This window comes from Capra hircus, chromosome 19 (genome assembly GCF_001704415.2).
Source record: "Capra hircus breed San Clemente chromosome 19, ASM170441v1, whole genome shotgun sequence".
Lineage (NCBI taxonomy): Eukaryota > Metazoa > Chordata > Mammalia > Artiodactyla > Bovidae > Capra > Capra hircus.
Genome location: NC_030826.1, coordinates 478,193 through 506,047, shown reverse-complemented (window position 1 = coordinate 506,047; position 27,855 = coordinate 478,193). Strand labels below are relative to the sequence as shown.

Below are 27,855 nucleotides of genomic sequence, written 5' to 3'. Positions count from 1 at the left end.
TTGTTGTCTCTAATTGTTAGAATACATAAGCAAATGGTAGAATTTCAGATGGATTGCCCATAATTTCCTTCTCTCACTCTGGTCCCTATAATAATGAAGATTGTGAGCTCCCTGAGGGCAGCGACCATTCCTGGTTTTACTCACCACACTGTCCTCAGATACTGGCACACAGCCAGTGAAATGAATAAAGATAGAGCCGTAGAAGTAGAAGAAGTCTGGAAGTATGGAGTGGAAGAATTAAAAGGCATGCTAGTTTATTCCTGGTTATCCTGGTTTCAAGTTTGCTTCATGGCCTTCAAAATGATCTTGAATATTTCCCATATCCAAAGCTTTAAAATCCAAAATGACAGGCAACAGAATCATCACAATGCAGAAGTCAGTAAAAGTTATTCATTGTGAATTTTAGAAAGTGGCACTATATTCCACTAGGCTATAGTCTCTCGACATCAGGTCCCTTCACATCAGCTAAGCACTCATTGTCAAAAGTAAGGAAGGAAAAGAATTAAAATTTTTGATCATTACATGTATTAAGTCTCACAACAAACTCATGAAGGAATTTTTCCCAATTTTTATATGTGTTAAAATCACATCTTAACCACATCTTAACACACATCTTAAAACCACATCTTAACCTTAACTTGTACATTCAGCAGTATTAAGTACAACCTCCATCCATATCTAGAACTCTTTTTGTCTTGCTCACTCAATAAGCATAACTCTATGCCCATTAAGCAATAACTTCCATTCTTCTCTGCCCCTCCTTCCCAAACCCTGGTAACCACAATTCTGCTTTCTATTTCCATGATTTTGACTATTCTAGGTACCTCATATAAGTGGAATCCACTTACATTTGAAGTAATTACTGAAGAGCTTATTTCTATCATTTTGGTATTCATTCTATGTCTCATACTTTTTTATCCCACACTTTCATAGGAGAAATTCTCTTGTCTCTCTTTTACTATTAAGGAAACTGAAGCTTCAAGAAATTAACTGAACTACCCAAGTAACCAAGAGGCATACTGGGAATCTTTTGACTCAAGAGCCCTTTATTCTTGTCTCTACTTTGTGTCAGGGTGTTTTCTAAGTACTTGGAAAGTGCAGACAAACATAGGACATGGTCTCTGCTTTGCTTCAGTGGGCAATAAGTTTCTTAGGAAAGTTCGACAAATACACTAAGATGATTTTTAGAAGTGCAGGGAAGTCAAGTATACTTGTTTATTTGAATAGAGCACATATCCTATGAGAATTTGAAGTAGCTCCTGTATGCAGCTTGCATATTATAGGTACATCATGAATGTTGCTAGTTGAATTAAGGTCATTTGAAGAGAATTTGAGATCCAGTTCTGCTTTGTGGGGTCGACTCTCAACAACAGATTGATTCACCAATAGACAATAAACACTGTAATAATGCACACACCATTTAACCCAGAATTTGTGTAATGAAATATCTCTGAACTAGTAAAAATATTTTTCCATCAGGATGCTCATTGCAGTATTTTGTTGTTGTTGAATCAAAGATCCAGTTGTAGTGCTATACAATTTTCACACAAATGATGTCAAATAATCCCATATTAATCCCTTTTCTCTTCTACTCCTATATTGCTTCTCCCTCCTTTCCTCTCCCCACTGGTAACCACATTGCAATATTTTTAGCAATAGTGAAAAGGTAAAGTGTAAAGTTAAAGTGTAAAGATTCAACAGTGAGTTATATATTTTTACAGTGGAATATTATGAAACCGCTTCAAAGTGATATTGCAGCAGAATGGTTAACAATCTCAAAATATTCAAGTGACTAAAACTAATATATGTTTACTATATATTAGTATAAAATGATATGTAATAGATATGTTAAATTATTATACATGATAGTTGTATGTAATATATTAGATATATAAATTTTTATATAATATATTTACATATTTAGACAATCCATGTGAAAATAATTTATTACACATATAAAATAATCTCATTAAAATATAGGCATATATGGTTATGAGCATGAAGAGGTATATACCAAAATATTAGTTAATTATTGGTTAGCTGTGGAATTGTGATGGATTTTTATTTCCTTGTGCTGTTCTGTATCTTCCTACTCATGTATAATGCCTATGTATTATCTTAATAAGTAGAAAAAATAAATTTTGCTGAAATTGAAAACAGTGTCAAACACAAATCTATCTCTACCACTTCATTGCAAAGAAAGCCTTGAACTGAGACAAGAAAAGAAGACAAACTCTTGTTATGTAACACTGACTAAATATACATTTACTTGAGATTGGAAAAAGAAGTAGAGTCTTTGATATGCATGATTTGGTTCAAGGAATAGATAACTTTCAAAAAATAAATCCTTTTGTAAGATACAAAGTATCAGAGGAAGTGCAGCCTGGGCTTCATGAAGGAACTGGAACAAAGACGTGCAAGGGATTTCTGAAGGTAAAGTAGATAATGTCTCCAATTCTCTTGGTTTGCATAGTTTCCTCTGCCACTGTTGGCATATCTACTGCCTTCTTCTCTTGCTCTGGTAAGATTTTCTAGCTGATCAGCAGACTAACTGTCTGAGCCCCAAATGACTTTCTAGTTCAGCTACTCTAGACTGTCCAGAGTTTTTGTTGATAGTTTCAGACTCAAGGACAGAGAAGATGATTGACTTAATATATGTCAGTTGTATTTTGCTCTATAACAAATCTCAAAGCTTAGATACTGAGAAGAGTCAATTGTTTTAGCTCCATAGGGTATGGGAAGCTATGGTCTGTGGAAAATTCTTCTGGTTTAGGCCAGACTAAGCCAATCAATTGGTGGATCAGTCATAGAATGGCCTAGTCTAAAATGGCTTCTACTGGGATGGTTCTCCTCACACTGGTGTAATGCTCTAGCAGGCTAGCTCAGGCTTGTTTGCATGTTGGCCTCAAGTTTCTGAAAAGGAGTAAGGACACATGCAAGGTCTCTGAAAGCTTGCTCTTAGAATATTGTATCCAACAAGTGACAGGAACTGTCCAAATTCAAGAGGTGAAGGAGAAAGCTCCTCTTATCTTGATGTGAGTAGCTACAAGGTCACATTGTAAGTAGTGTAATTACAGGGAGAGGAAGAATTCTAACCATTTTTGCAATTTGCCAATAATCTGCCAAGGACCCAGGCTGACAGAGGTTCCATCTTGTAGTTGTACCACGTTTACATATTTTCATATTGCCCCCTTGATTGACGCAGCAGGTGAAGAAAGAAACTGGAGAATTATGCATAAGCTTTTCACTGTTTCACTGGAAATTGCACTTGTCATGGCCCCTCAGAGACCATGGCCAAAATCAGCCATGTGAGCTCTACCTTATAGCAAGACAGTGTAATAATAAGTCAGTGAAGTATTTAATGAGCACTGCTGTCTCTGCCACAGTGAGAAATCTATAGAACTAAAATAACTAATCATTAACAGGACTGGTGTTAGGAAATTGTAGGCGCAGGTAAAGCTAATGCTGTAGAGCAAATATATAAAAAACCTATCTAATTAAGTTATCAGAAGTTATGTGAATCCCTTAAAAAGTCCCTAGGGCTGAACCCAAAGAAGTCAGAAGTAAGTAAATAGGTAGAAAATACAAGAAGCTCAGCAACCAGTAGCCCAGAAGCATATAATCCAGACCCATTCAAAGTTTCCTTTAAGCTTTCAATCTGCTCCTAAAGCGAGGTTGACCCAAGAGACGAAGGCAATGAAGTTCCAGGTAAGATTCAGTGTTTTAGAATCAAGTGTTAAGAGGCACTAATGCCATAGTCAAGAAAATGAAAGTGAGCATCAAGTCAAAGAGGAAAGAAGGAAAAGAAACCTTAAGTAGTAAGGTTAGCAGCTTGCACGGGCTGAAGCAAAAGAGAATAAGAATCTGTGAAATTAGAAACTTGTATGAAAGTTTTTACCTCAACATTGAAGCCATGAGTTGCAAGGACAGATCAAAGTTCTGACTCTGTACAGGGTAAGAGAAGGACCTAAAGCAAGACACTCCAGACTGGATGCTTGAGACTTCAGACCTAAGCCTCAGTCTCCCCCTAGAGTTTGTTACTGTTCACTCATTTTACCTCCCTCACTTCTCTCTTGGTAACATCTCATCCTTACTAACTGCTTTCTTTAATTTATCATACCTGAGATTTTCACTTTTGCAGTATCTTTACATTCCAAATATTTATGGTAAGAAGCCAAGTTAATTCTTTATAAGGTGCAGTGCCCAAAATATTAGTCACAATTGATGAAGTCTCCTTTGAATTTCTACCTCAGATTCCTAATTGACAATGTGGCTTGTGCCTCACAAAAAGTACCATAGAGACCATGTAAGACAGGAATGCCCTCTAGGAAACCTGTCACTTCCTACTCCATATGTGGACTTAGCTTAGTGTCTTACTATCAAAAAGAAACAAAAGAGATACGTCTAAACACCATGCTGGTTTGAGTGAGAAACTGAGAAATGGAAGGAGAGCCTTTTTTGACCTATTGCCCATTGTCTTGCAGGTCAGTGGAACCATGTACAACACTGGAAGACATGTGTCCTTGCGTCTGGACAAGGAACACTTGGTTAACATATCAGGAGGGCCAATGACATACAGCCATCGGCTGGAGGAGATCCGGCTACACTTTGGGAGTGAGGATAGCCAAGGGTCAGAGCACCTCCTCAATGGACAAGCCTTCTCTGGGGAGGTATGTGGGGTTATTGAAGTAGTATGAGTAAGTGCCAATTAATAAAATTTGATGCTGATTTATATCCAAGGTGGGAGACAGATTGAAAGACTGCTCTTGAATCTATGAAATAAGAATATCTGTGCCTCCTTTCTCCATCTGTCTTTTGCAAGTTAATACAGATGTTTATAATGAGCTTCCAGCGTTCTCCAGGGAAGACCACAGTGATACTTGAAATTTCCTCCTGAGACACTGGTAAAGCTCCTTTGTGACTAATGCCCTAAGGTATCACCAGAACATTATTTTCACCCTAAACCCTCATCTTCTATGTATGCCTTCATTAACATTCACCCTATCTGGGCAATCAGTCTTCTATATGTCACATATGTTCACATAAATTCCATAATTCTCCCTTCTGGTAGAATGGGTCTTCTTTGCACAAAACTATAACTTATAGCAAAGTAAATGTCAGGGATCCTTTGGAGTAGGAAGTGGCAACCCACTTCAGTATTCTTGCCTGGAAAATTACATGGACAGAGGAATCTGGTGGGCTATAGCCCATGAGGTCACAGGAGTTGGACACAACTGCACGATTGAGCATGCCCACACGGTCTGCTGTAATGGAGATGTAGCAAGGTCCTGCCTAACTTTAAGGAAGAAAAGACAAATTTTTATTGAAGGGTTCAGAGTAAGCTTCACAGAGGAGGTGCCCTTTGAACTGGGCTGAGAAGAGAAGCAATATAAAGCAATTTTAAGTTTGGGAGTGAAAAGGTACACACTAATTGTGTGACCTTTATATGGTTACTTGATCCTTCTAAAGCTGAGTTTAGACATCTCTCTAGGTTGTTTTGAAAATTAAGTGGGATTAAAGATGAAAGGAGCACCAAAAGTACTCAATAGTTGATAGACAGTAAAGATAAAGCAGAGGATGAGGGACAGCAAAGACCTTAGGATGTGTCAAGGCACTGTGCATGGGGGAAGCTACACATGGATTTCATCTGTGATCTATTAGTAAGGGCTGCCTAGAGGACCAGGCTGAGCAGGACTATGACTCTTCTTCCTATATCTGTAGGAAACAATTCTAGGAGTGATTTGGGTTGTCTTCCAAAGGGACATGGGCTTTACCTTCTAATGCCAAAATCCTACTTAACCTATGATTTCCTTAGAGGAATTGTTTTTCAGTTGGATTCTGCTGAGGGTTAGCCTCAGTGAAGTAACTATATTCCATCCTGTATGTTAACATTTTATTTTTATTTTGAGCTATTTTCAAAGCCTCCTTTGGTTTCTATTTGGGGCTATCCTATGAGAGGGCCCAAGTAGACACCTCAGCAACAAAACATGTGTTTATTTTGTTGATGGTGAATAATCACATTGCCATCTGCACCATCTATCATTACAGATCATGTTAAGTCAATTAATGTCAGGCATTTTCCTTGGCACATTGGAACAGTCATTTATTTGAAGAGCTGTTGATTAATTGCCGTCTTGTCTAGAGAGGTTATTGTAATTGATGGCAATCATTTGCTTTGTTTCATAAAACTGCATGGATGTATGACACAGTCAGCAACTGTGTTTTTATAAAAATTATTAATGTCCTACACAATAAGTCCTGGATGCTTTGTTGGGGGTTGGTGGTAAACGAGCATATTCATATATTCAAATATCTAGATTTTTTAAGATAGGAAAATTAACCATTTTTAATAAGTAAGAACTTTAGCTTGCTAAACAATTCTTAGTGGTTAAATTAATGTCCAGTATATAGTAAGGTATTAATGAAAGGTAAAAATACATTAACCAGAAAAAAGATAACAATTGAAAATAATCATTCTTATGGATTAAGTTGCAGTAGTGAGGCTAAACAAGAAGAATCTTTATATTTTGGGGGAACTAGAAGTAACCATTTTGAAAACCTTCCTTAAGTACTTCATTTCAAAGGGTTAAGGGGGTACACTGCGAATTGTACCAGCCACTTCATGGGATTCCTGTGGCCAGTTCCTGGCCAGATCCAGTTTCTTGAATCTTGATTCTGTTCAAACATATTTGAAGATGGAAAAAGCCTGTAACCGTTGCTATGAAGATAAGATCTGTTTAATTAAAAAGAGAAATAAAAGTCCCATGTAAAATATGTATTTTTGTGACTTTGAATCACAGAAACAAGTATCTCAGAACAAACAAGTGAGACTAAAAAACAGATAATTCAGGCCTTGTCCTTTTAAAATCAGTTATTCGCATCTTTGAGAGATTCATTTCATTAAAGTAACACAAATTTGTAAGAATAAGCAACTAAAGCCAAATTTTCCTGAAGTGTGCAAGGGTATGAAAGTGCTGAAGTGCATATGCCTGAGCACCAGAGCCTAGTGAGGTACTGAATATTTCTTGGTGGAGGTACTAGAGAAATCTAACTAGCATTCTATGGGAGCCTGGGACTTCCTGATTGGGTTGATCCATTAGCACGATTGGAGATTTGAGGGGGAATGAAAATTAGAATATTTAAAAATAACAGATATGCAAGTAATAAACATGAAAGAGCTACTTGAGTGCCATGGTAAAGCTCTTCCCTTTACTCTGATTACTAGCTGTCTCCCTCCCTCTATATCTAGTGCAGCCCATCTGTTTGTTTTCCAAGCCCTCTTCCCTCCTCCCAGACAGTAAAGTGTTATTGTCTCCTTTTGACTTCTAGAAAATCCTGTATTCATCTATATTATAAAAGTCCACAAACTGTAGACCATGGGACAAGTATAGCTGAGGAGCTAAGGATGGTTTACACTTTTAAAGGATGGCTTTTTTGTAAAAGAATAATATGCAACAGATATCATGTGTGGCTTCCAAAGCGAAAATATTTACTACCTGACCATTTAGAGAAAATATTTGTTGATCCTAATTCTATTAAACTACCCATCACTATACATTTTATAGCTGTTTATTCTCATTTCTGGAAACATAGTTCTTTGTTAATAGTAATTTAATCTTAATCATTACTGTATTCCCAGAACCTTAAACTCTCACATGACAGCAGAGTCAATAAATGTTTGCTGAATTAAGGAATAAATAATTTGGGTAATTCCCTAAAGGACAGATTTTGTTGTTGTTGTTGCTATTCATCTTTGTATGCCATGCACCTAGCACAGTTCCTAAAATAATTGCTGTTTGTGAAATGAATCATTCAGTCACTGAATCAGTAACTCTCAGGTTACACTAGTGGTAAATAACCTGCCTGCCAATGCAGGTAGACCTTAAGAGATGCGGGTTTGATCCCTGAGTAGGGAAGATCCCCTGGAGGAGGGCATTGCAACCCATTCCAGTATTCTTGCCTGGAGAATCTCATGGACAGAGGAGCCTGTCAGGCTGTAGACTATACGGTTGCACAGAATTGGACATGACTGAAGCTACTGAACTTGCATTTTAGGATTTGAAACATTTTTCTGTTTTTTTTTTTTTAATTTTTTAATTTTTAATTGGACAATTATTTACAATGTTGTATTGGCTTCTGCCAAACAACAGTTTGAATCAGCCACAAGTATACATATGTCCCCAGCCTCTTTAACCTTCCACCCACCTGCTCACTCCATCTCACCTCTCTAAGTGTTACAGAATGCTGGGTTGAGCTCCTTGTGTTATGTGGCACTAACTCTCTATTTCACACATGATAATATATATGTGTCAATGCTGATGTCTCAATCCATCCGATCCGAGTCTCCCCTGGCTCAGTCCACAAGTCTGTTCTCTTTGCCTGCATCTCTATTCCTGCCCTGTAACTAGATTAATTAGCACCATTTTTCAAAATTCCATATACATGCATTAATATATGATATTTGTTTTTCTCTTTCTGACTTACTTCATTCACATATTTCATTTACTTCATATAACAGCCTCTAGGTTCATCCACATCAGTTCAACTGACTCAAATCCATTATTTTAATGGCTAAGTAACATTCTATTATATATATGTAACATAACTTCTTTATCCATTTATCTGTCGATGGATGTCTACGTTGCTTCCATGTCCTGGCTATTGTCAATAGCTCTGCGATGAACATTGGAGTTCAATTATGGTTTTCTTGGAGTATATGCCTAATGTGGTATTGCAGGGTCATATGGTAGTTTTATTCTTAGCTTTTTGAGAAATCTCCTTACTGTTACCCATAGTGCTTCTATCAATTTACATTCTCAACAATAGTGCAAAGGGATTCCTTTTCTTCTATTTTGCAGATTTTTTGATGATGGCCATTCTGACCAGTGGGAGGTAATACCTCATAGTATTTTTGATTTGCATTTCTCTAATAATGAGAAATGTTGAGCATCTTTTGATCTATTTGTTGGCCATTACAGATACCTTCTTTGGAGAAATGTCTGTTTAGGTCTCCTGCCCTTTATTTATTTATTTACGAGAGGCATGAGCTGCTTGTATATTTTGGAGATTAATCCCGTTTCAATTGCTTTATTTGTTATTATTCTCTCTCAGTTTGCAGGTTATCTTTTCACATTGATTATAGTTTTCTTTGCTGTGCAAAAGTTTTCAAGTTTAATTAGGTCTCATTTTTTTTATTTTCATTTTCATTTCCATTACTCTAAGAGGTGGGTCACAGAGGATCTTGCTGCAATTTATGTCAAAGCCTATGTTTTCCTCTAAGAGTTTTATAGTTTCTGTTATTTCATCTAGGTCTTTAATCCACTTGAAGTTTACTTTTGTGTATGATGTTAGGAAGTTTATTCATTTCATTTTTTTAGATGTAGCTGCCCAGTTTTCCTAGCACCACTTATTGAAGAGACTGTCTTTTCTCCATTGTATATTTTGCATCTTTTGTCAAAGTTGCCCATGGGTGCTTAGGTTTATCTCAGGGCTTTCTGTCTTGTTCCATTGGTCTATATTTCTGTATTTGTGCCACTACCATACTGTCTTGATGCCTGTAGCTTTGTAGTATAATCTGAAGTCAGGAGAGTTGGCACCTCCAGCACCATTTTTCTTTTTCAAGATTGCTTTGGGTATTCAGAGTCTTTTATGTTTCCATCCAATTGTAAAAAAAAAAAAAAATTTGTTCTAGTTCTGTGAAAAATGCTATTTGTGATTTGATGGGGGTTGCATCAAGTCTGTAGCTTACTTTGGGTAGTATAGTCATTTTCACAATATTTATACTTCCAATCAGAGAACAGGATACATCTCTCCATTTGTTTGTATTTTCTTTGATTTCTTTTATGAGTGTCTTGTAGTTTTCTGTATACAAGTCGTTTGTCTCCTTAGGTAGGCTTATTCCTAGGTATTTTGTTCTTTTTGTTGCAATGGTATGGTTGAGATAGATTCCTTAGCTTATCTTCCTGATTTTTCATTGTTAATCATATAGAAATTAAGGGATTTCTGTGTATTGATTTTGACTCTTGAAATTAAACTAAATTCATTGATTATTTGTAGTAATTTTCTAAAAGTATCTTCAGAGGTTTTTATGTATAGTACCATGTCATCTGGAAACAGTGAAAGTTTTACTTATTCTTTCCCAATCTGGATTATTTTTATTTCTTTTTCTTCTCTGATTGCCATAGCTAACACTTCTTACACTACATTCAATAATGGTAGTGAGAATGGGCACCTTTGGCTTGTTCCTGAAATTACAGGAAATACTTTTGGTTTTTCATCATTGGCATTAATGTTTCATGTGGGCTTATCATATATAGCTTTTATTATGTTGAGGTAGGTTCCTTCTATATCTGTTTTCTGAAGAATTTTTATCATAAATTGGTGCTGAATTTTTTCAAAAGCTTTTCCTGTATCTATTGAGATTATCATGTGAATATTTTATCTTTCAATTTGTTAATACAGTGTATCAAATTGATTTATTTGCATGTATTAAACAATATTTGTACCTCTGGGATAACCCCACTTAATCATGGTGTTTGATCCTTATAATATGTCATTGTATTCTGTTTGCTAGAATTTTGCATCTAAATTCATCAGCGATATTGGGCTGTAATTAGTGTGTGTGTGTGTGTGTGTGTGTGTGTGTGTGTGTGTGTGTGTGATGTCTTTGTCTGGTTTTGGTATCAGGGTGGTGGTGAACTCATAGAATATGTTTGAAAGTGTTCTTCCCTCTGTAGTTTTTTGGATAAGTTTGATAAAAATAAGCATTATCTCTTCTCTAAATGTTTAATAGAATTCACCTGTGAAACCATCTGTCCCTAGGCTTTTGTTTTGGGGGAGATTTTTTATCATAATTTCAATTTCAGTGCTTGTGATTTGTCTGTTCATAATTTCTATTTCTTTCTGGTTCAGGCTTGGAAGGTTGAACTTTTCTGAGAATGTGTCCATTCCTTCTAGGTTATCCATCTTATTGGCATTTAGTTTCTCATACTAGTCACTTATGATCCTTATTTCTGTGTTGTCTTTTATAACTTCTTTTTCATTTCTAATTATGTTGATTTTAACGTTTTCCTTTTTTATTCCTTGATGAGTCTGGTTAATATTTTGTTAAACTTCTCAAGAAACCAACTTTTAATTTTATTGATCTTGCTGTTGTGTCCATTTCTTTTTCATTTATTTCTGTTGTGATCTTTATGATTTCTTTTCTTTGATTAACTTGGGGATTTTGTGTTCTTCTTTTTCCAGTTGCTTTAAGTATAACGTAAAGTTGTCTCTTTGATGTTTTTCTTATTTCTTGAGGTAAGACTGTATTGCTATTAACTTCCCTCTTAGAACTGTTTTTGATTCATTCCATAGGTTTTGAGTCATAGTGCTTTTGTGGTCATTTATTTCCAAATAGTTTTTTTTTTTTTTAATTTCCTTCTTGATTTCTTCAGTGACTTTTTGGTTATTCAGAAGTGTATTATTTAGCATCCATGCATTTATATATGTGTGTGTGTGTGTGTGTGTTTTGTTTGTTTTTTTTTTTTTTTTGCCTCTAGTTGATAACGAATCTTACAGTGTTTTGGTCAGAAAAGGTTCTTGATATATTTCCATTTTTAAAAAACTTACCAAGGCTTGCTTTGTGACCCCAGATATGATCTATCTGGGAGACTGCTTCATGTATACCTGAGAAGAAAGTGTATTCCACAATTGGATGGACTGTCCCAAATAAATCAATTAGGTGCATTTTGTCTAGTGTCATTTAAGGTTTATATTTCCTTATTATTTTCTATCTGGATGATCTGTCCATTGGTGTAAACGGGATGTTTAATCCCCTACTATTATTGTGTTACTGTTGATTTCCCATTTTATGGCTGTTAGTTTTTGCCTTATGTATTGAGGTGTTTCTTTGTTAGGTGCATAAATATTTACAATTGTTATGTCTTCTTCTTGGATCGATCCCTTGGTCATTGTATAGTGTCCTTCCTTATCTCATGTAATACCCTTAATTTTAAGGTCTATTTTGTCTAATATGAGAATTGCTACTTCAGCTTTCTATTGATTTCCATTTGCATGAAATATCTTTTTCATTCTTTCACTTTCACTCTGCATATGTCTCTAGGTCTGAAGTGGATCTCTTGTACACAGCATATAAACGGTCTTGTTTTTTTAATCCATGCAGTCATCTGTATCTTTTGGGTGGAGCATTTAATCCATTTACGTTTAAAGTAAGTATTGAATATATGTTCCCAATGCTATTTTCTGAAATGTTTTGGATTAGTTTTTGTAGATCTTTTCTTTCTGTTGTGCTTTCTCCCTATATGTCATTTTAGCATTTGTTGTAAAGCTGAATTGGTGGTGCTGAATTCTCTTAACTTGCTTGTCTGTAAAGTTTCTGATTTCTCCATCAACTTAAATGAGATCCTTGATGTGTACAGTAACCTTGTTTGCAAATTTTCCCCTTTCATTATTTTAAATATATCTTGCCATTTCCTTTTGATCTGCAGAGTTTCTGATGAAAGCCAGCTGTTAACCTTGTGAAGCGTCCCTTGTATATTGCTTGTTGGTTTTCCCTTGCTGTTTTTAATATTTTTTCTTCCTGTTTTAATTTTTATTAGTTTGATTAATATGTGTCTTGGTGTGTTTCTCCTTGAGTTATCCAGTTTATCTTGTATTGGACTCTCTGTGCTTCTTGCACTTGATTATTTTCTTTTCCCATATTATGGAAGTTTTCAACTATAATCTCTTCAAACATTTTCTCAGACCCTTTCTTTTCCTCTACTTATTCTGGGAACCTCAGTAATTTAAAAGTTGATATGTTTATTATTGTCCCAGAGATTTCTGAGACTGCTTGAATTCTTTTCATTCTTTTTTTTTTTTAATCCTGCTCCTCAGCAGTTATTTCTACCTTTCTATCTTCTTTGTCATGTATCCATTTTTCTGCCTCAGTTAGTCTGCTATGGATTCATTCTGGTATGTTTTTAATTTCAATTATCATGCTGTTCATCACTGTTTGTTTTTTCTTTATTTCTTCTAGATCTTGTTAAATGTATTATATAATTCTTGCATTTTCCAGATTCTATTATAGAGATTTTTAGATCATCTTTTCTTTCATTGCTCTAAATTCTTTTTCATGTAATTTGCCTATTTCCTCTTAATTTATTTTGTATTATCAGTTTTTACCTTGTTCCTTTATCTGCACAATATTTCTCTGCCTTTTTATTTTGTGTAATTTACTGTGTTTGATGTGTCATTTCCGCAAGCTATAGGTTTGTATTTCCTCTTGCTTTTGGTCCCTGCCTCCAGTAGGTGAAATTGGTCTGGTGGCTTTTGTAGGCTTCATGTTGGGAGGAACTCATGCCTGTATTATGGCGGAGGAAGTGAGTTTTTCTCAGCTGATGAGCAGATCCATGTGACGTGGCTTTGGGGCATCTGTGTGAGGCATGTCTATTGATGATTTGGTTTATATTCTTATCTTGCTTGTTGTTTGGGTAAAATTTTCTGCACTTTTTGCCGCAGGCAGTTGGATGGTGCTGGGTCTTGGATATAACTGCAGTGCTTCATGGGAGTTCTCACTGATTAATATTCTCTGGGGTCAAGAGATCTCTGGTAGTCTATTGCCCTGCACTCACTGTTCCTACCCCAGAGGCTCAGGCCCTACTTCTGGATAGAGAACCAAGACCATGCAAGCTGTTCGTTATGACAATAAAGGGGATTAAAACAGACAAACAAAAAGCAAACAAGCAACCAAAAAAGAAACAAAAAGTGGACCTCAGACAAATGGTAAAAGTAAAATCAGACAAATTAAAACAAAAACAAAGGAACAAACACACAGACGTACATACACATGAACCAAAACAGACCAAAGGAAAGTACAAGAGAGTTACCCAGCAAGCAAAGGAAACCGGAAATAATATCAGCCAATTAAAAACGAAACTAATTAAAGCACAAAACTGAAAACAAGACCAAAATAAAGTGTCATATGAAGAATAAAGTAAAGCAAACAAAACAAACATGTTAAAAAGAAGAAAAAAATAACAAAAGAGAAAAGCAGTATTAAATAGAAGTACATAAAAATCTACATGTATATTTAATAAAAATCATAAGAAAATAACAGCAACAAGACAAAACATGGAACCATAGAAAGCCAAAGGAGAAATACTGCTGAAAGAAATCAAAGAGGACACTAATAAATAGAGAGATATACCATGTTCATGGATTGGAAGAATTAATATAGTGAACATGAGTATACTAAACAAAGCAATCAACAGATTCAATGCAATGCCTATCAAGCTACCAGCAGTATTTTTCACAGAGCTAGAACATAATAATTTCACAATTGTATGGAAATACAAAAAATCTCAAATAGCCAAAGCAATCTTGAGAAAGAAGAATGGAACTGGAGGAATCAACCTACCTGACTTCAGGCTCTACTACAAAGCCACAGTCATCAAGACAGAATGGTACTAGCACAAAGACAGAAATATAGATCAATGGAACAAAATAGAAAGCCCAGAGATAAATCCACACACCTATGGACACCTTTTTTTCAACAAAGGAGGCAAGAATATACAATGGAGTAAAGACAATCTCTTTAACAATTGGTGCTGGGTAAACTGGTTAACCACTTGTAAAAGAATGAAACTAGAACACTTTCTAACACCATACACAAAAATAAACTCAAAATGGATTAAAGATCTAAACGTAAGACCAGAAACTATAAAACTCCTAGAGTAGAACATAGGCAAAACACTCTCTGACATAAATCACAGCAGGATCCTCTATGACCCACCTCCCAGAATACTGGAAATGAAAGCAAAAATAAACAAATAGGATCTAATTAAAATTAAAAGCTTCTGCACAACAAAGGAAAATATAAGCAAGGTGAAAAGACAGCCTTCAGACTAGGAGAAAATAATAACAACTGAAGCAACTGACAAACAACTAATCTCAAAAATATACAAGTAACGCATGCAACTCAATTCCAGAAAAATAAACTACCCAATCAAAAAATGGGCCAAAAAACTGAATAGACATTTCTCCAAAGACATACAGATGGCTAACAAACACATGAAAATATTCTCAACATCACTCATTATCAGAGAAATGCAAATCAAGACCACAGTGAGGTACCATTTCACACCAGTCAGAATGGCTGCAATCCAAAAGTCTACAAGAAATAAGCGCTGGAGAGGATGTGGAGAAAAGGGAACCCTCTTACACTGTTGGTGGGAATGCAAACTAGTATAACCACTATGGAGAACAGTGTGGAGATTCCTTAAAAAACTGGAAATAGAACTGCCTTATGACCCAGCAATCCCACTTCTGGGCATACACACAGAGGAAACCACAATTGAAAGAGACATGTGTATCCCAGTGTTCATCGCAGCACTGTTTATAATAGCCAGGACATGGAAGCAGCCTAGATGTCCATCAGCAGATGAATGGATAAGAAAGCTGTGGTACATATACACAGTGGAGTATTACTCAGCCATTAAAAAGAATACATTTGAATCAGTTCTAATGAGATGGATGAAACTGGAGAGGATTATACAGAGTGAAGTAAGCCAGAAAGATAAACACCAATACAGTATACTAACACATATATACGGAATTTAGAAAGATGGTAATGATAACCTTGTATGCGAGACAGCAAAAGAGACGCAGATGTATAGAACAGACTTTTGGACTCCCTGGGAGAGGGAGAGGGTGGGATGATTTGGGAGAATGACATTGAAACATGTGTAATATCATGTATGAAATGAATCGTTAGTCTAGGTTTGATGCAGGATACAGGATGCTTTGGGCTGATGCACTGGGGTGACCCAGAGAGATGGTATGGGGAGGGAGGAGGGAGGGGGGTTCAGGATGGGGAAGTCATGTACACCCGTGGTGGATTCATGTTGATGTATGGCAAAACCAATACAGTATTGTAAAGTAAAATAAAGTAAAAATAAAAATTAACAAAAAAGAAAAAGAAAGCCAAAGGAGAAGAGTATGATTAAAACAATTAAAAGTATCATTTTAAAAATGTTCCCAAAAGGCTGAATAGAGATTTAATAGTAATAAAATTAACAAACACAGCAATAGAGGGAAAAAGAAGAGAAAAAAATCCAGAGCCAATTACAGAATGAATCAAACTATAATAATAATAAATATTTTTCTTTAATTTCAACTGTCAGCATCCTTTCCCCCTCTGTATAATAAAGATATTATTATTATACTTTGATACATACTGGGGAGGGCTGGTCTCTGGACCTGCTGGGGAGGGCTGGTTTCTGGACCTACTGTGGAGACAGCTCAGACTAATCTGGCCCTACTCCTGTATGTTCTTGCCTCCAATGTCCCCAGCTGTCAGAGCTAGAGCATTTTCTCTTGTGGGAGCATTCATTGTCCTTTTATATATTCCATAGAGTCAGAGTCTACCTAGTTGATCATGTGGGCTTAATCTGCATTGTGTTGAGGTGGTGGAAAGTTTTTCAGTCTTCTTCCTTAGTCACTCCACCCCCAGATCTCAACTGTCATTTTATATTCATCTCTGTATGTAGGTGATCCACAGGAGTTTTCTCCTGAGGCTTGAGGACTTGGGTCTGCCCCAGTGAGGATTTGGTGTGGAGGTGATGCAACTTCTTGGATTGCATGGATCCTGGTGGTTTCACGTGCACAGGGAAGTCAGTGGTCACAGGTCCAGAAGATATGACACTACCAGAATTATTTTCTAGCCTCTGGCAGCTGACATTCAAAGGGCCTTTCTAGCTGGTCTTTTTCTACTGCTTAGGACAGGGGGCACTCAAAGGGGAGCCCTGGCTGGGGTCCTTCTCTATTGCCCAATGTGACAGTTTCCCTATTGGTCAGCTGCCAGGGCCAGTGTGTGGGGAGAGAGAGGAATCAGTGATGGCTGCATCAACTGCACCTGACTCAGCAGTAGCGCCCTGCCCCGTGGCTGCCTGGCTTTCCTGCGAGAGCACTTCCCACCACAGATGTTCTCCTTCCTGTCCCCTGAGACTGTCTCTCCACGGCCAACAGCACTCTACACCCTGGTACTGCTCTCCAATCCCACCCTCAGCTCCTAGATTTGAATCCCCGTCTGGGATATGTAGGGCCACAGCATAGTTTCTACATGTTTCTCATTCCATTCAGATGGTCACAGATCAGTTACTTCACTCTCTGACAGTCTTAAATGCTTCCCCTCTATCCCAACCATTTGGTAGTTCAAAGTAATCACTAAGACAAGCTCTGAAAAAGAGGTATCTTTTGAGAAATTCAAAGTGTATTTAAAGGGCACTAACCTAATCCCATTCTAAATGTGGTAAAGAACAGAAAGGGATTGAACAATTGTGTCATCTTGGAGGAATTTTGTATCCATTGGAAAGACAAGGTACAGGCATGAATCAATTATTGTGCAGTGCAAGCCAGTACTTATTTAGTCACATCCATAGGTGACTACAGATTCTCACTCTAACATCTAGCCATTATTTATATGTATTGTGATTTATTTTCATTTATTCTCTTAGTTAACAAATAATGATTGAGAGCCTACCATGTGTTATCATAAATAAAATAGGTAAAAATCTTGCCTATAAGGTAACTAAGCCTTGGTGGTGGTGTTCATTCACTAACTAATGTCCAACTGTTTTGAAACCCCATGCACCTGCCTTTAAGGAGTATTTAATCTACTGGAAAATCCCATTTTCCCACAGACTGTTAAATCCCTTCAGCCATGGAGTAGGTTGTACTTTGTAATATTTTCCCATGCATGTGACAGGAACTTAGTAGATTGAATGGCTAAATGAATGTCATTTAAAAGATTTTTGTTGTACCATCACTATGTTGTGCCCAAATTTTGTGACCCCATGCCAGGTTTCCCTGTATTTCACTGTTTCCTGGAGTTTGCTCAAACTCGTCCATTGAGTCAGAGATACCATCCAGCCATATCATCTTCTGTCTCCCTCTTCTGCTCTTGCCCTTAATCTTCCCCTGCATCAGGGTCTTTTTGAGTGAGTCAGCTCTTTGCATTAGGTGGCCAAAGTATTAGAGCTTCAGCTCCAGCATCAGTGCTTCCAATGAATATTCAGGGTTGATTGCCTTTAGGATCAACTGATTTGATATCCTTGCAGTCCAAGGAACTCTCAAGAGTCTTCTCCAGCACCACAGTTTGAAACTATCAATTCCTCAATGCTCAGCATTCTTTCCTGCCCAATTGTGGCTCAGTGGTAAAGAATATGCTAGCAATGCAGGAGACCTCGGTTCAGTTCCTGAGTTGAGAAGATCTCCTGGAGAAAGGAATGGCAACCCACTCCAGTATTCTTGCCTGGAGAATCCCATGTACAGAGGACCCTGGCGGGCTAGAGTCCATGGAGTCGCAAAGAGTCAGACAAGACTGATCGACTAACACTATCACTTCACTTTCAGGCTTCTTTATGGTTCTCTTCTACATCCGTACAGAACTATTGGAAAAAAATCATAGCTTTGACTGTATGGACCTTTGTCAGCAAAATGATGTCTCTGCTTTTTAATACTCTGTCTAGGTTTGTCATAGCTTTTCTTCCAAAGAGCAAGCATCTTTTTATTTCATGGCTGCAAGTCACTATCCACAGTGATTTTGGAGTCCAAGAAAATAAATCCCGTTACTATTTCCACTTTTTCCTCTTCTATTTACCATGAATTGATGGGACACGATGCCATGACCTTAGTTTTCTTACTGTTGACTTTTAAGCCAGTTTTTTCACTCTTTTCTTTCACCTTCATCAAGAGGCTCTTAACTTCCTCTTCATTTTCTGACATTACAGTGTTGTCTCATCTGTGTATCTGAAGTTGCTAATATTTCTCCTAGCAGTCTTGATTCCAGCTTGTGATTCATCCAGCCGGGATTTCACATGAGGTACTCTGTATAGAAGTTAAATAAGTAGAGTGCCAATATACAACCTTGATGTACTCCCTTCTCAATTTTGAATTAATTTGTCATTCCATCTCCAGTTCTAAGTTATGCTTCTTGTCCTGCATACAGGCTTCTCAGGAGACAGATTAGGTCTTCTGGTATTCCCAACTCTTTAAGAATTTTCAGTTTGTTGTGATCCAAGATTGTAATTTTCAGAAGGTATAAATTATGCCTGTTATGTCATAAAATAAATTCTACTGTCTTAAAGGCAAACCTAATAAAATCAATGGCATTATTAATAGAATTTCTTGGTGTTTATATCAAATTATTTACAAATATAAGGTAAATGAATTTTTGATATACTTATAAGAAGCAATGGAAAATTGATGGCTAGTATGCTAGAAAAATTCGTTCATATTCCTCATTTAGCCTTGGAATTACTGGTAAGATCAGACAAGGGAACTTGCCTTTGCCAGTGTTAGATGCCAAAACTCTGGATTCCAGGAACAATTCCTACCCAGCAAGCAAACTGGCCTTTAAGAAGCAAAGCAAACAGACAGAAGCCCAGTGGTATCAGCAAGCAGGTGATGATGCTGATGCAAGTATAGGCACTTTTGCCTTTGGACATTTTTATAATTACTTCAGAGAATGGACAGCCCAGTCCAGTTAGCAGCTTCTTGGATTACAATTTCAGATGGACACTTTGTGGCTGCCTAAAAGAGAAGATATTACATTTGAAGACAAATTGCTGAGATCAACTCATTATCCCATTGATTCTATCCTAACTTGCAGCATAATTTAACCTGGTCCTGCCAGGATGGCATTATGACAGCCACCATCTTCCTGTACTTGATTCTTATCTTTCCTCTTTATGATGATCTCAAAAGAATCGTACATGACCGAATGACTAAACAACAAACAACAACTGCTTTTAACACTTCCATGAACCATCCACTGGCAAGCACTTAAGTTGACACCATTGAAATAAGTAGTGTTATTTTGTTCAGTAGCTCACTCATGTCTAGCTAATTGTGACCCCATATACTGCAGCATGCAAGGCTTCCCTCTCCTTTACCATCTCCTGGAGTTTGCTCAAACTCATGTGCAATGAGTCGGTGATGCCATCAAATCATCTTATCCTCTGTCATCCCCTTTTCCTCCTGCCTTCAATCTTTCCCAGCATCAGTATCTTTTTCAATTAGTCAGCTCTTCACATTAAGTGGCCAAGTATTGGAGTTTAAGCTTCACCATCAGTCCTTCCAATGAATACTGAGGACTGATTTCCTTAGGATTGACTGGTTTGATCTCCTTGCAGTCCAAGGGACTCTCAAGAATCTTCTCCAGCACCACAGATCAAAAGCATCAATGCCTTGGCACTCAACCTTCTTCACTGTCCAGCTCTCATTTCATACATGACTACTGGAAAAACCATACCTTTGACTATACAGACCTTTGTAGGTAAAGTGATGTCTCTGTCTTTTTAATACTCTGTCTAGTTTGGTCATAGCTTTTATTCCAAGGAGCAAACTTCTTTTAATTTCATGGCTGCAGTTGTTGTCCACAGTGACTATGAAGCCCAAGAATATAAAGTCTGTCATTGTCTCCACTGTTTCCCCATCTATTTGCCTTGAAGTGAGAGGAACGGATCCCATGATCTTCATTTCTGAATGTAGAGTTTTAAGGCAGATTTTTCAATAACCTCTTTCACCTTCACCAAGAGGCTCTTTAATTCCTCTTTGCTTTTGGCCATAAGAGTGGCATCATCTGCATATTTGAGGTTATTGACATTTCTTCCTGCAATCTTGATTCCAGTCTGTGCTTCATCCAGCCCAATGTTTTGCCTGTTATAATCTTCATATATGTTAAGTAAGCATGGTGACATTGTACTGGTGCACATCAAGGTGACTCATTATACAAATGCACATATATTATTATTTAAAATATTTTCCATTATAAGTTATTTAAATATGTAGACTATATTCCCTGTGCTATATAATAAACATTTATTCTTTGTTGAATAGCTACTTTTTAATTAGAAATCTAGCATTCTGTTCATACTAAATCAAACAAGTGAAATCAAAAGGTCATAATATTATTTTTAGGCAAAAATTATCTAATATATATTATACATATTATATATATTTATACATGTATATAAAAAAGTTTTTCAATTGATAAAGTTTTCTTAAAGAACATCAAAAAATGAAGAAATGGAGAAACTGGAGAACATAAACTGAATGAAATGGGAGCACTGAATATAAAATACAGTGAAACAAACTAAATAAAAGTAAAAGATCAGTTATTTTTAAACATGACTGCTCATTAGAAACACGCCTGGAACTCTGGAGAAAAAGGTAATACCTGAACTTTTTATTTAACATTTGTATTTTTCAAAAAAATTTAAGACAATTCTGATATACATCTGGATTTTTAAAAAGTGATTACAGGTTTTTCCATTAGATCCTAAATTTGGTGATTTAGAGTTCTGTTATTTTTTCTGTTGATCAATCATAATACAGTTGTATTAAGAGAGTAATAGTTATATAATCACAATAGTAAAAGATGTTTATCAGTTTTCACAGTCAATAGCCAGACCAAAAAAAAATGATAATTACAATTGCAAGACATAATGTGAACATGATTAACCTAACAATATGAAATAAGTACATACAATTTGGGGGAATCAAGCAGACTGATGTAGTAAGTGGAAATGCACACATGCATATATTTTCATCCACCTAGCCAGTCTATGTTTGTTGGTGCATTTAATCCTTTTATGTTAAACATAATTGGTATGAATGATCCTATTACCATTTACGTAATTTTGAGGGGTTTATTTTCTGTTTCTTTTCCTTCTCTTGTGTTTCCTGCCTAGAGAAGTTCCTTTAGCATTTGTTGTAAAGCTGGTTGGTGGTGCTGAATTTGCTTAGCTTTTACTTATCTGGAAAACTTTTATTTTTCATCAAATCTGAAAGAGAATCTTGGTGGGTAGAGTATTTTTGGTTGTAGGTTCTTCCCTTTCATCACTAAATATATCATGCCATTCCTTTCTGGCTTATAATGTTTCTGTTGAGAAATCAGTTGATAGACTAATGGGAGTTCCTTGTATGTTATTTGTCATTTTCCCTTGTTCCTTTTAATATTTCAACTGTCTTTAATTTTTGTCAGTTTGATTACTGTATGTCTCAGTGTGTTCCTCCTTGAGTTTATCCTTCCTGGATTCCCTGTGCTTCCTCGACTTGGCTACCTATGTTTGGGAAGTTTTCAGCTATTATCTCTTCAAATATTATCTCAGGTCCTTTCTCTCTCTCCTCTCCTTCTGGGACCCCAATAATGCAAAAGTTGGTGTGCCAGAGGTCGCTTAGGCTGTCTTCATTTCTTCTCATTCTTTTTTCTATATTCTGTTCTGTGGCAGGGATTTCATCATTCTGTCCACTGTTATAATGCTCTTGATTCTTCCTAGTGCATTATCCATCTCTGTTTGTTTGTTCTTTAGTTCTTCTAGATCTTTGGTAAACATTTCTTGTATCTTCTCAATCTTTGCTTCCATTCTTTTCCAAAGATCCTGGATCATCTTCACTATCATTACTATGTATTATTTTCTAGAAGTTTGTTTATATCCACTTATTTTATTTTATTTTTTTATTTTTGGATTTTATCTTTTCCCTTGAAATGAGACATAACTTTCAGCTTTATCATGATTAACTTTCTGTAATATGGTTTTTGTTTTGCCTTCTGTGAGGGTGTGCTTCTTCTTGCTTCTTCTTTCTGCCCTCTGATGTCTGAAACTGGAAGGCTTGTGTAAGCTTCCTGATGGAATGACTGGTGACGGGAAAACTGGGTCATGCTCTGATGTGCAGAGCCTTGCTCAGAAAAGCTTTAATCCAATTATCTTCTGATGGGTGGGATTTCACTCCCTTCCTGGTAGTTGTTTGGCCTGAGATGGCCCAATACTGGGGTCTATGGGCATAATGGGGTCTATGGCTTAATGGGTCTATGGTATGTTTAATGGGGGACTCCAAAAGGGTTTACACCAAGGGGGACCTTCCAGTGCCCCATCCCTCTGGTGAGTCCCTCCTGACCCACGTCTCCAAGGGGGACCCTCCAACACCAGCTGGTAACTTTGGTTCAGTCTCCTGTGTGGTCACTGCTCCTCTCCTATAGGAGCAAAAAAAAAAGTTGTTTTTGCCCTCCAAGACTGGAGTCTTTGTTTCCCTCAGTCCTTTGGAAGGCCTATAATCAAATCCCACCAGCCCCCAAGGCCATATTCCCAACACCCCTGGATATTCCCAGCTCCTTTGTCAGGTTCCCAGTCTGGGAAGACTGATGTGGGGTTCAGAACCTTCATAATAGTATGATAACTTCTTTGGTGTTATTGTTCTCCAGTCTGTGGGTCACCCAGCCAGAGGATATGAGATTTGATTTGGTAGTGATTGTGCCCCTCCTACCATCTCACAGCAGCTTCTTCTTTGTCTTTGGACAGGGTATCTTTTTCTGATGAATTTCAGCATTCTCCTGTTGATGGTTATTCAACAGCTAGTTGCAATATTGCTGCTCTTGCAGGAGATGAGCACACATCCTTCTACTTCATCACCTTTAACTGGAAGACCCAACAATTTTCCACAGTTTGTTGTGATCTACACAGTCAAAGGCTTTAACGTAGTCAATGAAGCAGAAATGAATGCTTTTTTCTGGAATTCTGTAGCTCAAACGGTAAAGAATCTGCCTGCAATGCAGGACACCCAGGTTAGATCCCTGGGTCAGAAAGATCCTCTGGATAAGGGAATGGCAGTCCACTCCAGTATTTTTGCCTGGAGAATCCTGTGGACAGAGGAGCCTGGCAAGCTACAGTCCATGTGATAACAAAAAGTCGGACACGACTGAGTGACTAACACTACTACTACTAGCTTTTTCTATGATACAACAGATTTTGGAAATTTGATCTCTGCCTTTTCTAAATCCAGCTTGCACATCTGGAAGTTCTCAGTTCACATGTTGCTGAACCCTAGCTTGAAGGATTTGGGGTTTTACCTTGCTAGTATGTGAAATGAGTGCAATTGTGCAGTAGTTTGAACATTCTTTGGCATTTCCCTTCTTTGGGATTTGAATGAAAACTGATTTCTTTCCAGTCCTGTGGCCACTGCTGAGTTTTCCAAATTTATTGGCGTACTGAGTACAGCACTTTAATAGCATCATCTTCTAGGATTTGAAATAGCTCAGCTGGAATTTCATCACCTCCACTATTTTTTGTTTTTGTCGTGATTCTTCTTAAGGTCCACTTGACTTCACACTCCAGGACGTCTAGGTGAGTAATCACACCATCGTGGTTATCTGGATCATTAAGATCTTTTTTTTTGTTTTGTTTTGTTTTGTTTTTCGTTTTTTAGTTCTGTGTATTCTTGCCACCTCTTCTTATTGGTATGATTTTATCAGTTTCCAAAGCCACAGGAATAAAATCAACTGGAAAAGAAAATGCAAGATAAAATGACTTGTTCACTACTAATCTGACCAATGTCAGTTCAGCTCAGTTCAGTCGCTCAGTCCTGTTCAACTCTTTGCGACCCCATGAATTGCAGCACGCCAGGCCTCCCTGTCCATCACCATCTCCCAGAGTTCATTCAGATTCACGTCCATCGAGTACATGATGCCATCCAGCCATCTCATCCTCTGTCGCCCCCTTCTCCTCCTGCCCCCAATCCCTCCCAGCATCACAGTCTTTTCCAATGAGTCAACTCTTCGCATGAGGTGGCCAAAGTACTGGAGCTTCAGCTTTAGCATCATTCTTTCCAAAGAAATCCCAGGGTTGATCTCCTTCAGAATGGACTGGTTGGATCTCCTTGCAGTCCAAGGGACTCTCCAGAGTCTATTCCAACACCACAGTTCAAAAGCATCAATTCTTTGGCACTCAGCCTTCTTCACAGTCCAACTCTCTCATCCATACATGACCACGGGAAAAACCATAGCCTTGACTAGACTTAACTTAGTCGGCAAAGTAATGTCTCTGCTTTTGAATATACTATCTAGGTTGGCCATAACTTTTTTTTCCAAGGAGTAAACGTCTTTTAATTTCATGGCTGCAATCACCATCTGCAGTGATTTTGGAGCCCCCAAAATAAGGTCTGACACTGTTTCCCCTGTTTCCCCATCTATTTCCCATGAAGTGATGGGACAGAATGCCATGATCTTTGTTTTCTGAATGTTGTGCTTTAAGCCAACTTTTTCGCTCTCCTCTTTCACTTTCATCAAGAGACTTTTTAGCTCCTCTTCACTTTCTGCCATAAGGGTGGTGTCATCTGCATATCTGAAGTTATTGATGTTTCTCACAGCAATCTTGATTCCAGCTTGTGCTTCTTCCAGTCCAGCGTTTCTCATGATGTACTCTGCATATAAGTTAAATAAGCAGGGCGATAATATACAGCCCTGACGTACTCCTTTTCCTATTTGGCAATGTCAATGATCATTAAAATTTGGAAAATTTTCACCAAAGATCATATCTCCTCTTCAAAATGCATGCATACTATTATAAAGAAGTCTCCACAAAGCTCAGTCTAAAGTATCAGTGTTAGAGGTCCCACTGAGATCATTTCTTTCAAACTTCTTACTTACACAGAGAAAATTAGAGTCAGGGAGGGCAAGAGATCTGTCCAAAATCTCCGAGATTTGGGACCAGAACCCAAGTTTCTTGGCTCTTACTTTGAGATTTTAAATATTCTAAATAAAAACTCAATTATATAAAATCTTAAGATTCCAAAGACTCTTTTACAACTGACTCTTTGAGACCCCGTGGACTATTTCATGGAATTCTCCTGGCCAGAAGAGTGGGTTGGGTAGCCTTTCCCTTCTCCAGGAGATCTTCCTAACCCAGGGATTGAACCCAGGTCTCCCACATTGCAGGAATATTATTTACCAGCTGAGCCACAAGGGAAGCCCAAATAAAAATTCAGTTATATAAAATCCCAAGATTCAAAAGTCCCTTTTAGGTCAGCTGGTTTAGTTGCCCAGGAAAGCAAGTGTAGTGTGATATTCAGATTTCCTGCTTTAGTGAGCAAAACCCCATCACAAGGGCACTTATACAATCAAACTCATAAAAGCAAAGATATTGACAAATTATTTTACAAACATGGGCAATGATGAATGTCCAACCAAAATACCATCAATCTGAGAACATTTTATTCCTTGATAGAAAGAAGTATGGAAATGAAAGTTTAGAAGACCAAACTAAAAAGTGAAATGCCTTAAAGATCCTTCATTTTTGTCTCAATAGGAAGCTGCAACCTAACTATTACAGTAAGAACTCAAGGATACAAGCCGTGCTTTTTTACAGTTTGAATCATTCTTCTCATCCACTCTCCTCAATAAACATCTAGAACATTATAAATTCCGGAATACTAAATATAAGTAATCTAATTAATAATATTGCAAAATTAAATAATTAGATGTCTAGCTGATCCATGGATGTGCTGCTATGCAATTCAAAATAAAGCCATTTAAAACCTCCACTTTCATTTACTCTGACATATCAATAAACTTTTGCTGAAACAAAGCTAATCATTTCAGAGGTGCCAACTTACTTGCTCACCAGTTGATGGATAAAAAACAGACCTGAGGATTAAAATATGAACTAATTACTCTACTCAATTTCATTTAATTGATTTTATGTTCCATTAATTCTTTGCATCATTTCTGGCAGAAGTCTTAGATTTATGGTCACCTCAAATGAATTATGCCACTTAGTTGCCTGTGATGTACTCACGTTCAGAATTGATTGGAAAGGACAGAATTCTGGGCAGTTATTATTTAGCCAAAGCAGCCTAGGATATAGTAAGTGATGGTAAATATTCATTCCCAAATACCAGCCAGACTCATCCTCTATAAATCTGTCCCCTGCTCAGTAGTTAAAGGGCAAAAATAGGATTGTTCTTATGATTATTCATTGGATCAGCTTGTTAGAGGCAGTCTCCAAGAGAAGTCATTGCCTTGGTCTGGAAGAGAGCTGCAGAAAAGCAGAGACAAATGCATCATGAAGAAAGAACTTTGGCCCAGGAGACAGACACTGGGACCATGAGTCAGAGGGCAACATTTTGAAGTAGATCTGACTTTGAGACCCCATTCTGTCACTTATTAGCTGTATGAACTTGGTAAAGGCAGAACTGGGCAAGTCTTTGGACTTCCCTAACCTTTTAAGCTGTGACAAGGGGTAATAATGCCAGTTCTATAAACTCTATAAAGTGATTGTGTGATGTTAAAAAAAAAAAAAAAAAAAAAACCTGAGATAGGGCTTTAAAAAGTGCTGTGCAAGTCAGTTATTAGCCAGTAGAGCTCATGTAGTCCAATATCCTTGAAGATAAAACATATAAAGATACAATGTACTGATGTTATAACTACCATCAGATTTCATTTATTGAGCATGCACTATGTTCCAGATTTTGCTCAGTACCTTATTGCACCCAATCCTCACAAGAAATTTGTGAGCTAATACTCATCAGCACCATTTTACAAAGAAGGAAGGAAAATTGGAAAGATCAAAGTCTGCCTTCAGTCAGTTGGTTGGTATGGAGAAGAGCTAGAATTTGAACCCAGCAATGCACTGAATGACCTTAGGTATAAATCAGATCACCTCTCTAGTTACGTCTTTAAGTAGCTTCTTGATCATACTGTCTGTTCTCTCTAATCACAAATTATTATGTCTCTTACCTGAAATGATCTTTTGGCCTCTCCCAGTTCTATACCAGCCTTAAGAGTAACCTGTACTTTTTCTGACTGTAAAGTGAGGCAGAAGCCTAATTACTCCAAGTGGCAGAATTACTATGTAAAATATGACACAGAATCATTTCGAGTGCCTTCTGAGAGCAATAATAGTTTCATTTGCCTTCTCAAATGGACAGCAACTGGAAAGTTTCATACAGATACATACATTTTTCTCTTACTTCTTTGAGATATGATAAGCAAGATATTATATATCTGTGAATTTTGTTGTGTATAAACACATCTGTTTC

At 37.1% G+C, this 27,855-nt stretch overlaps 1 protein-coding gene across 1 annotated transcript in view; it reads left to right on the top strand.

Moving 5' to 3' along the window:
- Nucleotides 1-27,855, top strand: part of CA10 (carbonic anhydrase 10) — an 834,592-nt gene that overhangs the window by 639,532 nt on the left and 167,205 nt on the right. The window contains exon 4 of the mRNA XM_013971774.2: nucleotides 4,485-4,670. Within this exon, the coding sequence (XP_013827228.2) occupies nucleotides 4,485-4,670 (186 nt within the window). The remainder of the gene's footprint in view (nucleotides 1-4,484; nucleotides 4,671-27,855) is intronic.